Source organism: Dipteris shenzhenensis, chromosome 24 (assembly GCF_047967505.1).
Source record: "Dipteris shenzhenensis isolate YYH24624 ecotype China chromosome 24, Dip_SZ_1.0, whole genome shotgun sequence".
In the NCBI taxonomy this organism is placed as follows: domain Eukaryota; kingdom Viridiplantae; phylum Streptophyta; class Polypodiopsida; order Gleicheniales; family Dipteridaceae; genus Dipteris; species Dipteris shenzhenensis.
The window spans coordinates 42,168,362-42,184,018 of NC_141619.1; the positions used below are offsets into that span (position 1 = coordinate 42,168,362).

At 46.3% G+C, this 15,657-nt stretch overlaps 1 protein-coding gene across 6 annotated transcripts in view; it reads right to left on the reverse strand.

The window, feature by feature from the left end:
- Positions 1-431: 431 nt before the first annotated feature.
- Positions 432-15,657, reverse strand: part of LOC147886615 (3-phosphoinositide-dependent protein kinase 1-like) — a 96,637-nt gene continuing 81,411 nt past the window's right edge. For 5 of the 6 annotated variants that reach the window (XM_087395602.1, XM_087395597.1, XM_087395601.1 and 2 more), the window contains one exon: positions 1,547-2,474. In XM_087395602.1, the coding sequence (XP_087251728.1) occupies position 2,474 (1 nt within the window). In that variant the 3' untranslated portion in view covers positions 1,547-2,473. Of the gene's footprint in view, positions 570-898; positions 1,122-1,546; positions 2,475-15,657 lie in introns of those variants that run through there. The other variant, XM_087395603.1, reaches the window with a different exon arrangement.

Genomic DNA, 15,657 nt, shown 5'->3' on the forward strand with positions numbered 1-15,657 from the left:
GTAACTCCCACATCAAAACCATGTAATTTTTTCTCATGCAAAAATTCTCATTTCTTTCTAATGCATACAAATGGAGATCTATTTTTACAAAAGCATTTGCTCAAAGTAATCATCCTGTTGAGTTCTGACCATTTTACGCATCAGGTAAGGTTGATTAAAATTTGGAGCATTTTAGAAGAGCTGATGAATATGACAACGGTGTATGGAAAACTAAACGTTCTACTTCACAGCCTTCTACGCTTTTGATGAGTAAAACCTGTAGAAACCAAAGCAAAAGTGAACATCTTGATCAAACCGAAACTGAACTACAGAACAACCAGAGTGAAAGCACTGTCTAGCTTGTCAATAGCTTTGTACAAATTTTTCACCTCTGGAAAACTTTTCAAACATCAATCACCACTCACTCATCTAGAATCTGAGACATCAGAGGCTGAATCTGACGTGAAGCACATCACATGCTTTCAAAGAATTACTCCCGAATGCCCTAACCGCTTTTGAGCTGTTTCGATTGCATCCTTCCACTGCCATGCCAATCCTCTTAGATCTTCAAATCCATAGGTCTGTTTTGGCTGCATGCAATTATAAGCTTCGTGTCTGAGATGACCAACTTCTAATTCAAAGAAAACTAACAAGACTAACGATAATCAAGCAAGCACGCATGCGCACATAACCCATGGCACAAATACACGCCTATATAGACGCATGGAACTGTGCACAGACACATATGAGGTCATAAATGAAGACCTATGAAAAGTGTAGGCATGCAAAAGACACCCCAGACATGGGGTGTCTCAAATCTTATTTTCTGATGGGGAGAGATCTAAGTGTAGCATCCTCCACAGCTCACTCACATCATAACCCAGCTCTCCTAAGACTTGGATTATATCGTGTCTATTACCGTCCAGATGATAAACTTTTTGTCATTCTCTGGGCACACAAAGAGCTCAACAGCATTCCAGGACCACTGTATTTCCCCTTTCTGAACCTTTTTTTTTGGATCTATGTATATTAGTCTTTGCTTATCTGTCAGTATCAACATCCTCCTTTTCTTGGAGAGCTTTTCATATTTCTTCACCAATGAAATCATTCTTATCTTCTCCTTTGGAAAAAGGAACTTACTCCTGAGAGAAAAAATTAAAGAAAAACCACAAACCAATATTTATCAGGCAAAACCACTGTCATCCTGCTCGACACAATACAAACCTGGACTGCAATGATGCCATGTGCAGGAATCTAACAGATGACTGAAGTATTCAAATGGACAAGGAGAGAACGTAAAAAACTTTCTTTATATGATGTAGTGCAAAACCTTCACTTGGATATGACAAAGACCCCATAATTAACTTTCAAGTCAACAGATAGCATCAAAACAGTCTTTACAGAAATACCATTAGCCTTATGCTACCCTCTTAATGTATAGAATTAACCACCTGAGCACTACTGCAAGCAAAAATGCAGGACATGCCAAACACAGTTTACTACAAAACCTTCCCCTCGGCAACAAGAATTGAATGCTGGAATTTACGATATTTGTAACTCGCCATATCTCATGAAGTATGGCTGACCAGCAGACATTTTATTGAGGAGATATTCAATGCTGCCAGAAACTCTAATAAACAATTTTCCTTTTGAGGTACATGCTCCACACAAACTGAGAAGCTGGAAACAAAACAAAGGTGCCTAGCATCCTCATTAGCAAGCATGCATCAGTAGGCTGGGAACCCAGAATGACTAGGCATTCCAAAACGCATCTCTATTTTCTTCCATATATTTCCAAACCAAAGAAAGTTTGTTATACAAGTAGTGGAGCCATGCTGCCATTTCCTTTTGACTCATGGTTTATCTTTCCAATTTGAACCTACTAATAAAACAATTGTGCAATAGTTAACAGCAAGCATCATTCAAAAGAATGCAGACCTTATGACAAATATTAACATTGGCTATGGAAAAATTTCCCTATTCGATAATATAAGAGAGGAAAGCTATATTTTCCTATGAACCACTGCCCACCATAATGTGGCGCATACTTCCTTTGTATTGCCAACAATTGCAATCATTGCCAAATGAAGCAATCCGAGCTGGACATACCACTGTCTTCCATCATTTCCATATGCACATATTTGTGTTGTGCTTTGTGATGAAACAGGTCTTCATTCATCGCCAACTAAACAGATCAATTGTCTTTAATTGTGATTAAATACTCGAATAGTCGGCATACATGGGGCAGAGGCATCAGGACTGGGCCCTGGCAATGACCATTGTCCAAGGATCATTGTCAAGGTGCTGAATCCATCCTCTACTCATGCAGAAAAACCATCGGAAGGCCAAGATGAAGATGCTCAGATACAACCCTTCTATACAAGCATTCCACCATGAAAACTGCCAATCACTCTCTTCATTAGCCACTAGCAACCATGATTCTTGCTTGAATGCCCACATTCCTTATTCCACAGCAGCCCTCTATTAACAATACTCTGCAAAATGCCAAACAGCTCTAGCATTGTCTCATCAAAATCCCCATCCACCAAAAAGTTGTCAATATTGCAACACCCAAATTCACATGCAAAGGCATCTCAGTTGAAAACTTCAAGAACAGCGATTACATTTTTGACTATCAACCTTCTGCCTTCCATGTCTGGATAAGCATGGTTAAATAATCTAGCAATACATTCAAGATCCCCTTCCACCTCTAAGAATCAATTATGGCAAACCCAATGGCATATCCAGAATAGTCAATGTGCAACACAAAATTTGCAGGCAAAGGCATCCAAATAGACAGCTGAAACCTTCAAGAACAGCAGGTACATTTCCGAATATCAACCTTCTACCTTCCATGTCTACATAAGCATGGCCAAATAGTTGACAATTCATTCAAGATCCACTTCCACCCCCAAGAATCAATTATGGCAAACCAAATGGCCTATTCCAATGTAATAGACCTTGATTTTCCTAGTTATCCATTTTTCAGTTTTGGATCATTTACTTATTATTTACTTTTCATGCGCATGTTTAATGATCACACATGTGAGCTTGTGTGAGTTGATTTATAGGACTTCACACGTACCAGCTAAGTATCTTCAGCAAATCGAATGCATGAGTCTTCATCAGTTATAGAAGGTATCTATTTCCTCATTTTCCATGAAACTACACCATCCAGCTACGGTGGTCGCACCTTGCACAAGGGTAGCCACACTTAGTCGCTGTAGGTAATGGGCTGTTGGAAGCTAGTGCATGACTTAAATTCCACGAGTGGAAATATAAGCTTATTAGGCTATTGGATCACCCTCCACCTAATCATGATAATCAACACGCTATACCATAAAGAGAAGCCTTTAAGATTTCCCCACCCACTAAGGTTTTAACACTCTTCAGTTAGTATCATAACACCTTCATACTGAGCCTTGGATAGCCTTGGTGTGCTCAACATGAATACTTGGTTTATCAAGGTCATAATAAGATTATTAGCATTAATCTACAACATCGACATAGTCTCCAGAACCACATAACTGTGAGTTTTTTTCCTATAATCTATAGACTTACCCTGATTATTCATGCGCACACTAGGTAGAGCATTTCTAGATTTAGGTTTGTTAAAACTTCGGGAAAATCTGACTTTTCTAGCCTAAGTTGCTGGCCTAGGCTAATGTGTTTGCTCTAGGCCCAACTTCGATTGATTGTGTGCATGGGTAGAGGAGTCATGGGGCAAAGTTTTGAAAGAAACACAAATTTATAATTATTCAATTTAATTCTATTTATTAAAAGCCTAATCATTATTATCAACAGTACTCCAAAAGCTAAATTTTAGCTTTTCACAACTTTTCTTAGCTTTTAGCTTTGCTTGCTTCTATTTCCATGTTCTACCTCTTTTTCCACATTCAGTTAGTCTATGAAGAGAGATCTGACGGTCAACCTTGGAAAAACTAAGGTTATGATCTTCAACACCTCACGAGCAGTGACTAACCGACTCACTTTCACCTATCGTGGTGAACCAATGGAGATAGTACACTCATACACATATTTGGGAGCAGTCTTCACAAGACCCATCTTCACGATGAAACATGCAGCCCAGGCACGGCTCACACAAGGGCGTAGTGCTTTGGCTAGACTAGAGCGGCAATGTTTCCAAGCGCACTTCCAGGATCCACTGACGAAGGGCTGGCTTTTCGACACACTAGTGCAGCCAACTGTCATGTATGCATCACCTTTCTGGGCGTGCGATCTTCCGAGGACAGACTGGAGGAGTTTCGAGCAGCTACAGGTGACGATGGGATCCAGGATGATGTAAGCCCTCAGTTCCACATGAGATAGTAGAGGCAGAGTTCGCCATGACACCTCTCCAGGCTGATGCCATCTTTCAAACAGTGACTTTCATCCACAGAGTGTGGGACTTACCCCATTGGAGACTTCCGAGGTTGGCCCTAGAGTCACTCAGACGACTCGCAGAGAGCGGAGCAGACACATGGTATGCACGCATATCTACATGGCTTGCCACGCACGGTATCCAGATGGATAGGCTTCCCACCTTTCAATATAGCATGGATGCACCTCCTGAGTCGATCCCGCAAGATGAGATCAACCGTATCATACGGTTAGACCTCCTCTAGCTTCACACATCCCGGACTTGGGGGAGGACCAGGAGCTCCCCACCAAAACCCAATTTTATCGCGACCACTTCCTGAGAGTATCAGAGGAGGGATTTATTATCAGACCCCAGTATCTCGAGGATAGAGGAGTATCTCATGCACTAAGGATTGCCATTGGTCAGATGCGGGTTTCATCCCATCAACTGAGGATTGAGGCAGGGAGAGCAGCGGGTCTGCACGCTATGTACGCTGGGGGCGGTTGAGACAGAGGAGCATTTTCTTTGTGTTTGCCCGGCCTACTACAAGATTCGGGGACGCTACCACTGTCTCTACCTAGAGGGGAGTGGCTTCGGTCCTTTGTCACGACTGATTCTGTATCGAGCTTTATCTGATGGAGATGCGGCGACACAGGGAGGCGCTTCTACGACAGATGAGAGAGCAGCAGGGGATGGTCAGACCACTACAGGACATAGAGGGTGACCAGGCATAGCGGCACGTCACAAACTTCTATACATTTGAGTCAGCCCCTTGACACAGTGGAGTGGAGGAAGAGGAGCTAGCCGATATGAGAGCAGTCTAGATGAGCAGCCGGCACAATACCACCGAGAGAGGGACGCAGAGGCCACATGTGCGACAGAGAGCCCCCAGAGTACACTCTATTGAGGTCCGACCTATCACAGCTTTCCTCAGGGGAGACCGACACAGACAAGGGGTCACTCTAGACATAGCCCAAAGAGTCCAGAGAGCGAGGAGACCGTGCCCCCCACCACAGCGCGAGACACCTCGACAGACGCAGATACGAGAAATTTTCGCAGCCCACTAGAGAGCCATCACTATACCACGCTTCAGTTTCGTCCCAACGCCTGGATAGATTGATTGATATGATTATGACTATAATTATGATTATGTTAGCATAGACTAGTACTCAGCAAGGGTCCTAGCGTGAGGCTTGTATGAGTTCGCTTTTCTATGCACTTTGTCCCATAGACCCGCAAGGTCTCCCGTGGACGTTAATATATCTTTCTTTCTTTCTTTCTAAGGCTAGATCTTCTACGTTACCTGCATCCTGCATCCTCTCTATTGTTGCCAGGTGCTTGCCTAATTCTTGCATCTTTTCAATTGTTTTTTCAAACATGAGTAGTTGTGTCTAATCAAGCAAAAAAAAAGGAGATAAAACTATGTCCACTACAAAATCCCATTACCCCCCCCTACCCCCCCGCCCCTTTCCCCCCTGCTCCCCACGTCAAGGTAGAGCATTGCAGATTGTCAAAGGGAGCCAAGAACCAAAACAAGTTGGATGGGCAAAATCCCATAAAGTTGCAGGATTGGACAAGCCCCATCAAGGTATTCCAAACTATAACTGCAATATATGTCGCCTACAGCCAATCCCTGCCTCACACATGTACATGCTCCATTGGTAGGTTGATATTTAAAATTAAACTGTTCTAGTTGAGATTCTGCTCCCATTATCACATCTCCGAACTCCATTGCATCAATATCTTCATGCAAATGGTATATCGCAGCTAACTGCCTTTCTTCATGGGGATCTGCAGGAAGAAGTTTATGTGACACAACCTCCTGTCTTTGAGGTTGTTGGCTCTGAAAACAAGGTATGCCGGCTGAGAAAAGCCCTTTATGGTTTGAAGCAGGCACCCCAGGCATGGTATGCCAAAATTCATGCACACTTACTATCCCTTGGTTTTTAGAATAGCCCCACAGAGCCCACTCTTTATGTCTGTGGGAGTGGATCTGATTTTTTAGCACTGATTTTATATGTGGATGACATGCTGATCACGGGCCCTGATACTCAGCATATTGCAACTTTCAAGGCTGATTTGCAGCAAGCTTTTGAAATGTCAGACATGGGACAGCTGCACTATTATTTGGGCATTCAGTTTGCTCATATTGAGGGGGATATCATGATACACAGTCCAAGTATATTGGACAGCTCCTTCATCGTTTTCAGTTTGAGGATTGCAAGCCAATCTCTACTCCAGTGGACCCTGGCTTCAATTTTTCAGCTCATGATGGGAGCCCACCATGTGATATCACTCTTTACCAGCAGGCTGTTGGATGTCTCATTTACTTATGCCACACTAGACCTGACTTACAGTATGCAATATCCGAGCTCAGCAAGTTCATGCACATGCCCAGTTCACAGCATTGGCAAGCACTGAAGAGAGTCTTTAGATATCTCAGAGGCACTCAGGATTTAGCCCTCTTCTATGGTGATCAGGGTGCACTTACCATGCATGCTTACACGGATAGTGACTGGGCAGGTTGTTCCGACACCAGAGTGTCACATACCGGCAACTGTTTTTTGCTTGGCAGTTCATGTATCTCTTGGCTCAGCAAGAAGCAACCAACAGTTGCGACATCCAGCTACGAGGCTCAGTACAGGGCAGCCTTCACCGCTACAAGAGAGTGTGTCTGGCTTCAACAGTTACTTACAGATCTTGGTATTTGCCAGACATCCTCCACTATGGTCTACACTGACAGCCAGAGTGCTTTGGCCATTGCGCGTAATCCAGTGTTTCATGTGCGTACCAAGCACATTGAAGTTCACTATCATTATGTTCGAGAGCGGTTGTCAACAAGAGACATATAGTACCAAGTATTCTGAGACGTTTCCAGAATACCTCAGCCCATACCATGTAGGGGGGTTTGTAGGCCATCTTCTCTCGGTCGTATTCATGCCCTCTGGGCCCCGGTATGTTCCATGTAGCTTTAGTTATTGGCACTTAGGTCACCTAGTACTTTTAGTGTCTTATGACACCTAGTACTAGTGGTACCGCTAGGACACTAGGTCCTAGGGTTCTCTTTTATAGTACTTTGTACTTTCATTTTCATTATTCTAGTTGATGTGACAGCTTCATCTTCTTGCTCCACTCTTGTGCATCCTTTTGCTTCCGTTAGCCTCTAGACTCTCAAGGAGAGTAGGCTTGAGGCACCTTTGCCTGGCAGGACTCATAGTGCACACATGGTTGCTATAGACTCTCAGGAAGAGTAGGCTTGAGACACCTTTGCGTGGCAGGACACATAGTGCACGCGGGGGGGGGGGGGGCTCTTCCTGTTGAGACAACTTATGTAGGTACTCTTCTTGATGACGAAGAACCTGACTCTTTTGAAGAAGCCAAGAATAATGTGCATTGGATGCATGCCATGCACAATGAACTACAGTCCATTGAGAAACATCAGACTTGGGATGTTGTGGATTTGCCACCAAGGAAACATGCCATTGGTACCAAGGTCCAAAAGGGTTTTCAAAGTAAAAAGGGAGCCAGATGGGTCCATTGATAGGTACAAGGCACGCCTCGTTGCCAAAGACTATGCTCAAAAAGAGAGCATAGATAATGAGGAGACACTTGCTCCTACATCCCGGATGACCACCATAAGGTCAGTTATTGCCATGGCTGGAAATTTTGTTTGGAATGTCCATCAGTTGGACATAAAAACAGCTTTTCTTAATAGGGACTTGAAGGAAGAGGTTTATGTCAAACAACCTCCTGGATTTGAACTTTCTAGCAATGCACTTCAAGTTTGCAAGCTGAATAAAGCTTTGTATGGGCTGAAACAAGCCCCACGTGCATGGTATGCCAAGATTGATGACTGGGGTTACACAATAGTCCCACAGAAAGCACCCTCTACATCAAGAAGGATGGGGGGGATATTTTGGTCATCATTCTTTATGTAGATGACATGCTGCTCACAGGGTCAAACAAGGAAATAATTGCAGATTTCAAAGTTGAGTTGAAAGCTGAATTTGACATGACAGACTTGGACATGTTAAATTTCTATTTGGGGATCCAGTTCACACAAGACAAGCGTGGCATAGTTATGTCTCAATCCAAGTATGTGCAAAAGCTCTTGGGTAGGTTCAACATGCAAGATTGTAAGCCTATAGCCACTCCCATGGAGCCGGGGATCACGCTTACTATGTATGATGCAGGTGAATCAGTAGATGTCACACTTTACAGCCAGGCTGTTGGATGCCTCATTTATTTGTGCAATACAAGGCCCGATATTCAATATGCAGTATCTCAGGTGTGCAGGTATATGCACAGCCCAAAGACAACACATTGGCAGGCTGTAAACTCCTAGTACAAACGAGCTGTGAGGGTGGAGCTACTAAACGAGCATCCACACCAATGCAGAATGCAAAAAATGCAAAATGTGTGTGTGCACGCGCGCATGTGCACCTATGCACGCGCACATGTGTGAAAGAATGAAGGTGTAAATGTGTGTGTGTGTGTGTGTGTGTGTGTGTGTGTGTGCATTTTGCTTCTTTTCCTACAGCTTGTTATCGGTGTCGTCAGGTTGGTCATTTTGCATGTGTTTGCCCTTCTTCTTCCATGACCACTCCTCCTGCTCCTTCTTCAGTTGTGAAGGTTACTCTTCCTTCTCCTCCGGTTTCTGCAAAGGCTTTTGCTCCAAAGCATTATTGGAGGAAGGTAGAAAAATCACAGGCCAATCTTTCTCTTGCTGAAGAAGTTCAGGATCCGACTCCTGTTGGCATCATCAGCCTCCTCCTCCTCAGGATATGGATGTGCCCCTTGCAGAGGCGATCGTACAGGATGCTGCACATGCTCTTTCTCAGGTTGATCCTCGGAGTGAAGCTGAAATGCTGAGTCCTGCTTTATCAGATGCAGCTCTTTCATCGGAGGATACAGATGTTGATCTAGCTCCTTTGCCTCTGATGCATGTGCCAAAGTCTTCTTCTGTTCCGGATGCAGATGTGCCATTTTCACTGGATTCTTTTCATCCCATGTTACAACATGTTTTTGACCTTGTGATTCAGAAATTTCCGGTGCCCGGCTATATTAAGAAGAATCACAAGGGCAAAAAACAGTTTTTGCCCTTGTGGCTTGTACACTGCATCAGTTTTTACAAAGCAATAATCTGAAGCTAGAGGATGTTGTGTTTGATCCTCCTCCAGCTTGATATGTAACTTTTTACTTGGCTGCCTCATGACTTTTGCTTTGAGGCTTTACTTGTAAATTTTTCATTTGTACTTATTGGTGGGTTTTTACCTCTTTTGGGGTTTCCCACACAGAAATATAAGATTTCACAAAAAAGTGTGTGTGTATGTGTGTGTGTGTGAGAGAGAGAGAGAGAGAGAGAGAGAGAGAAAGTTATATTAACGTCTTCAGGAGACCTCGCGGGTCTATGAGACAAGGTACAAAATATATGCAACCCATACAAGCCACTTTCGGCTGAAGCAAAGGGCTCACTAAGGCCCTTCTTGAGTGCTAAGTGCTAAAAATGCAAAAAGCTAGTACAAAATAGTAGGAAAAGAGCAATCAAGTCCTGCTTAGAACCAGAGCTCCAAGTACATGTGCAGACTCTATATAACCCGGCTCCCTGATGACCCTTTGATGTGATGCAAAGAGCTCACGTATCTCTATCTACCGGGTTGTCTCCTGCGGTGGTGAGGGATGCGTGCTCTCCTGGATCTCTATATCCGATGGGCTACATCGACAGTAATGCCTTGTCTCTGGTGGCCCCCTCTGAGGAGGACTGTGATAGGCCGGACCTCAATCGTGCATGCTCTGGTCACCCCACGTGCCATGTGTGGTCTCCGCATCTCTTGTCAAGCCACATCCTGGTGACGGGTTTCACTACTGATCCATAGTGCTCTCGTCTCCTCAAGCTCCTCCCCCTCGATCTCATCTGATGCTAGCTCGGATGCGTAAAAATCAGTGACGCGTGTCTACGTTCGGTCTAGCTCGATCCTAAGCATCAATTGTAGCTGATCTCTGGCCTGCCGCACAAGGGAAACTCTGTGTCTCCGCATCTCAATCAGGTAGAGCTCAATGAAAACCTGGTCAGGGAAATGTATCAGCCGTGTGAGTGGTCCAAAGCTGAGCCCTTCCTAAAAGAGACAGTGGTATCGCCCTCGGATCTCATAGTAGGCCGGACAGACACATAGAAAATGCTCCTCTGCCCATCGTGCATAGTCTATAGACCTGTTGCTCTCTAAGTATGCCGGCCGCTCTCCCTGCCTCGATCCGCAATTGGTGGGACGAGACTCGTATCTGTTCGATAGCAATCCACAAGTCATGTGAGACTCTCCTATCCTCGAGGTATTGGGACCTAATGATGAGACCGTGCTCCATATCCTCAGAAAGTGGTCATGATAGAACTAGACACCCACGCTATCAAACCATGTGGACACCCATGCATACCATGCTGTATCAAAGCCTCTCTCTGCCAATCGTCGAGATGACTCCAATGCCAGTCTCGGTAATCTCCACTAAGGTAGCGCCCAAACTCTATGTAGAAAAGTCACAGTAGAAAAGTCACAGTCTGGAAGAGGGCGTCCACCTGAAGAGGTGTTAGCGAACTTTGCTTGGGGAGCTGAAGACTTACTCCGAATCATCCTAGATCCCATGATCACCTGTAGCCTCTCAAATCCCTTACAATCAGTAGCTGAAAGGTCACTCCCCCAAAAAGGTGCTGCATACATGGCAGTCGGTCTCACGAGAGTGTCAAAAAGCCAGCCCTTCGTCGGTGGATCTTGAAAATGCACCTAAAAACATAGTCTCTCTGATCAGGCCAAGGCACCCTTCCCTCGTGTGAGTCGTGCTTTGGTGGCATGGATCATCCTGAAGACTGGTCCACTGAATACTACCCCTAGGTACGTGTAGGACTTCACTATCTCCACTGGCTCCCCTCGGTAAGTGAAACTACGTCGACATCGATGTCAATGAAGCACTGCTTGGGATGTCTTGAAGATCATAACCTTGGTTTTCCCAAGGTTGACTGTTAGGTCGCTCTCTCTGCAAATCCTCGGCTGAGGACGAAAGGAGGACTATGTCATCTTCATATAGTAGTATATGTACCATCAAGTCAGCCAATAGGGAGACCTCTCCTCCTAGGCGATGCTCTCAACCCACTCTGATAGAACCCCACGAGCATGGACTCACCCTCTGATGGACTCATATAAACTCATCACTCCCCAGATCATGACCTCTGCGAGATGCAGCTCCTGTAGTCGCCTGATCAAGCGAGAGTGAGGGACTGTGTCGAAATCCTTCCGAAAGTCCACGAAGCAAGTGTATACCTTCTGGCGCCTCGACTTCGCCTCCTCCATGATGGCTCTAGGGGTAAAAATGTGGTCCAGTATGGAGTGTTGTCTCCGGAAGCCTACCTGCCCAAGAGCCTGCTGTCCATGGCCCTCTATATGGCTACCGATCGCCCTCTCCAGTACCGATCCATATATCTTAGCCAGAGTGTGGCCAATCATGAGAGTGCGGTAGTTCCCAGTATCCATGGGGTCCCCCACCTTATGTATCGGTACAATGGTGGTAGTACTCCAAGTAAGTGAAACACTGTGGCATACTTCATGGTTGAACAGATGCGCGCCAAGACCTCCTGTCCATGCGCAAAGTGCTCTGTACATAGCCCCTCATGGTCTGGTGCTCTCCGGTTATGCAGACGGAGGAGGGCATTCCTCACGTTCTGCGCAGTGAACAAGTGATAAGTAGTGGGTCTGGGCATAGAGGACATATCTGGTGGCATCTGACCTGGGATGTCGTCTAAAGAGCATGCATATATGTGCTAAATCTCTGGGTCCGTGATGGGAATGGGCCGTTTCCCCTCTAATAGTAGTCCCAAGCCGATAGTCGGGTCTCCCCCTCGAAAGGATCCGACCACCTCATCAATCCTGCGAGTGAGAAAAGTCTGCTTCTTACATCATGTCATCCGACGTGAGATGCGATGTGCCTCAGATGAGGTCAGGTGTCCCAGGGCCTGCTCGCGTGTGAGGTGAGCTCTCATCTCTTTACATTCATCATCGTACCAAGGGTTATAAGGCATCTTCCCAACGAGGCATGTGTGGGGCGAGTCGTAGGGAAAGATATGATGGCAGCCTCGTGCACCAAAGTGGCTGAAACCTAAGCAAGATTTACCTCCGCTCCATGTAGGGTCGGAAGCTCTCGAGCTAAGTGACTCACATCAACTTGATCGAGAGTCCGATCAAAGTGAACATGGGTCCGAGTAGGTGCATGAAGGAACTCTCTCTGTGGCTGGCCTGTGTGGATATACAAAATGTCAAGTATGAATGGCACCAAATGGGGGAGGGGGTACTAAAAAGTCGTGAATATGAGATGCGAAGGCAAGGGAGCCCATCACGTAGTCCACTATGCTTGTCCCCCCCCCCCATGTGGAAAACAAGTGAGTCCACCGGATGATGGCCATCTTTGAAGAACATTGTATATGATCAAATCATGTACTACTCCCATCACAAGTAGGTGCTGTCCATACCTTCTCACGTGTGGAGCATTTGCTGAGTGTCTCACTATCCTGAGCTCAGCTACATCTAACTCTGGTACTATGAGGGAATCGGATGCAAAGTCAAGTAGTCCCACTTGGTTGTCCCATGTGCGTGGATTGAAGTCACCAAGGAGGAGGGTGTCACCCTGTCTAGAGAACTTGGTGATATCATCATGTATACTCTCATACGGGTTGTTCCCCTTTGTGGCAACCTCACGTGCATAGGATGATGTATCCGGAAAAAAGTAGCACACCACAATGAAGATCGGTCGTGCCTCTCGTAGCTGAATTCTAATCCACATGTGCCGTGCATGTTCCTCTTTCCCAACCACTAAAAGGAGTGGCTTGAGAGCTGATTTAAAGAGGACAGCCACACCCTAAGAGCCTCGTAGAGTCGTACTCCACTATCCCTCCTCAGTTCCCTCCTATGGGCAGACTCCCATGCGTATCCTGTCACAGTGGGCAGCCCTCTCTATGGACTCTTGTGTGTCTCGGTATAGAAAACTATGTCCCTATCACTGTATGTCTCCAGGAAACCTCCTGTGTCAGACCAGGGGGTGCCATTGTGGTTCCAAACTACCATTTTCAATCCTCCTTGTGCAGAGAGATGCGAGCCCACCTCACATGGGAGCGAGCCTTGGGTCAGTTGATGCCACATGAGGCACACAGGATCTTTCAGCGGTTGACACGCCACAAGTGACGAGCCTTCCTCACACAGAGGATGGATGAGATCATCAGATCATTTCACGGAGGAGACACAACCACTAGGTGGGGATTCCTCTCAGAGGGGAAGCCACCCATCTCCATCACTGATCTGGGCGTGTGGCACGCTTATGCATGCTCCTGAGGCAGACACCGCCAGACATGTCCTCTATGCCCAGGCCCACCACCTGTCATCTATTGACTACGCAGAATGTGCGGGCTGCACTTCGTCGGCTCCACAACCGAAAAGTACACGATCACGAGGGCCTTCGGACAGAGCCCTTCGCACATGGGCAGGAGGTCCTAGCACCGATCCTTGCACATATGTTTAACCTTGCAGTTTGTCAGAGCTTCCCACCAACAGGAGCACCACTACTATTGTACCGATACACAAAGCAGGAGACCTCATGGACACCGGGAACTATGGCACCCTCATGATTGGCCACACACTGGCCAAGATCTATGGATCGGTACAAGAGAGAGAGATCAGCAATCATACAAAGGCACGGGGGCAGCGAGCACTAGGGCAAGCAGGATCCAGGAGGCAACACTCTACTCTAGACCACATTTTCACTCTAAGGGCTATCATTGAGGAGGCGAGGTCCAGACATTAGAGAGTCTACACATGCTTCGCAGATTTTCAAAAGGGCTTCGACACTGTTCCACGATCCCGCATGATCAGGAGACTACAGGAGATGCAAATCCCAGAGATGCTTATTTGGGATGTGATGAGCTTATATGAGTCAGTCAGACGTAGGATCCGTGCCCCAGGTGGTCTATCGGATTGGGTCGACAGCACCATTGGGGTGAAACAAGGTTGCCCTCTCTCACCAACTCTCTTTGGACTCTACATTGATGAGATCACATCTTTCATAGATCGCCTAGGTGGCGAGGGCTCATTACTAGGGGATCTCCTCATACAGATATTGTTATATGCTGATGATACAGTCCTTATATCCTCTTCAGCGGAGGGGCTGCAGAGAGATCTAGAGGCATTAGAGGTGTTTTGAAGAGACAGACATATGACGGTCAACCTTCAGAAAACTAAGATTATGATCTTCAACACCTCACGAGCAGACTCACCGACTTAGTTTCACCTATCGTGGTGAGCCAGTGGAGATAGTGCAGTCATACACATATTTGGGAGCAGTCTTCACAGGACCCATCTTCACGATGAAACATTATGCAGCCCAGGCACGGCTCACACAAGGGCATAGTGCTTTGGCTAGACTAGAGCGGCAGTGTTTCCAGGCACACTTCCAGGATCCACTGACGAAGGGCTGGCTTTTCGACACACTAGTGCGGCCAACTGTCATGTATGCAACACCTTTTTTAGGGTGCAATCTTTTGAGGACAAACTGGAGGAGCTTTGAGCGGCTACAGGTGACGATGGGATTCAGGATGATCCGATGTAAGCCCTCACTTCCACATGAGATAGTACAAGCAGAGTTCGCCATGACACCTCTCCAGGTTGATGCCATCTTTCAGACAGTGACTTTCATCCACAGAGTCTAGGACTTACCCCATTGGAGACTTGCGAGATTGGCCTTAGAGTCATCCAAACGACTCGCGGAGAGTGGGGCAAACACATGGTATGCACGCATATCTACATGGCTTGCCAGGCATGGTATCCAGATGGACAGGCTTCCCCCCTTTCAGTACAACATGGATGCACCTCCTGAGTCGATCCCGCGGGATGAGATCAATCGTATCATACGGTTAGACCTCCTCCAACTTCACATATCCCGAACTTGGGAGGAGGACCAGGAGCTCCCCACCAAAACCCAATTTTATCGCGACCACTCCCTGAGAGTATCAGAGGAGGGATTGATAATCAGACCCCCGTACCTGGAGGATAGAGAAGTCTCCCATGCAGTGAGGATTGACATTGGTCAGATGCGGGATTTGTCCCACCAACTGAGGATCGAGGCAAGGAGAGCAGCGGGTACACCCAAAGAGCAACGGGTCTGCACGCTATGTATGCTGGGGGCGGTTGAGACAAAGGAGCATTTTCTTTGTGTTTGCCCAGCCTACTACGAGATTCTGGGATGCTACCACTGTCTCTACCTAGAGGGGAGTGGCTTTGGTCCTTTGTCAC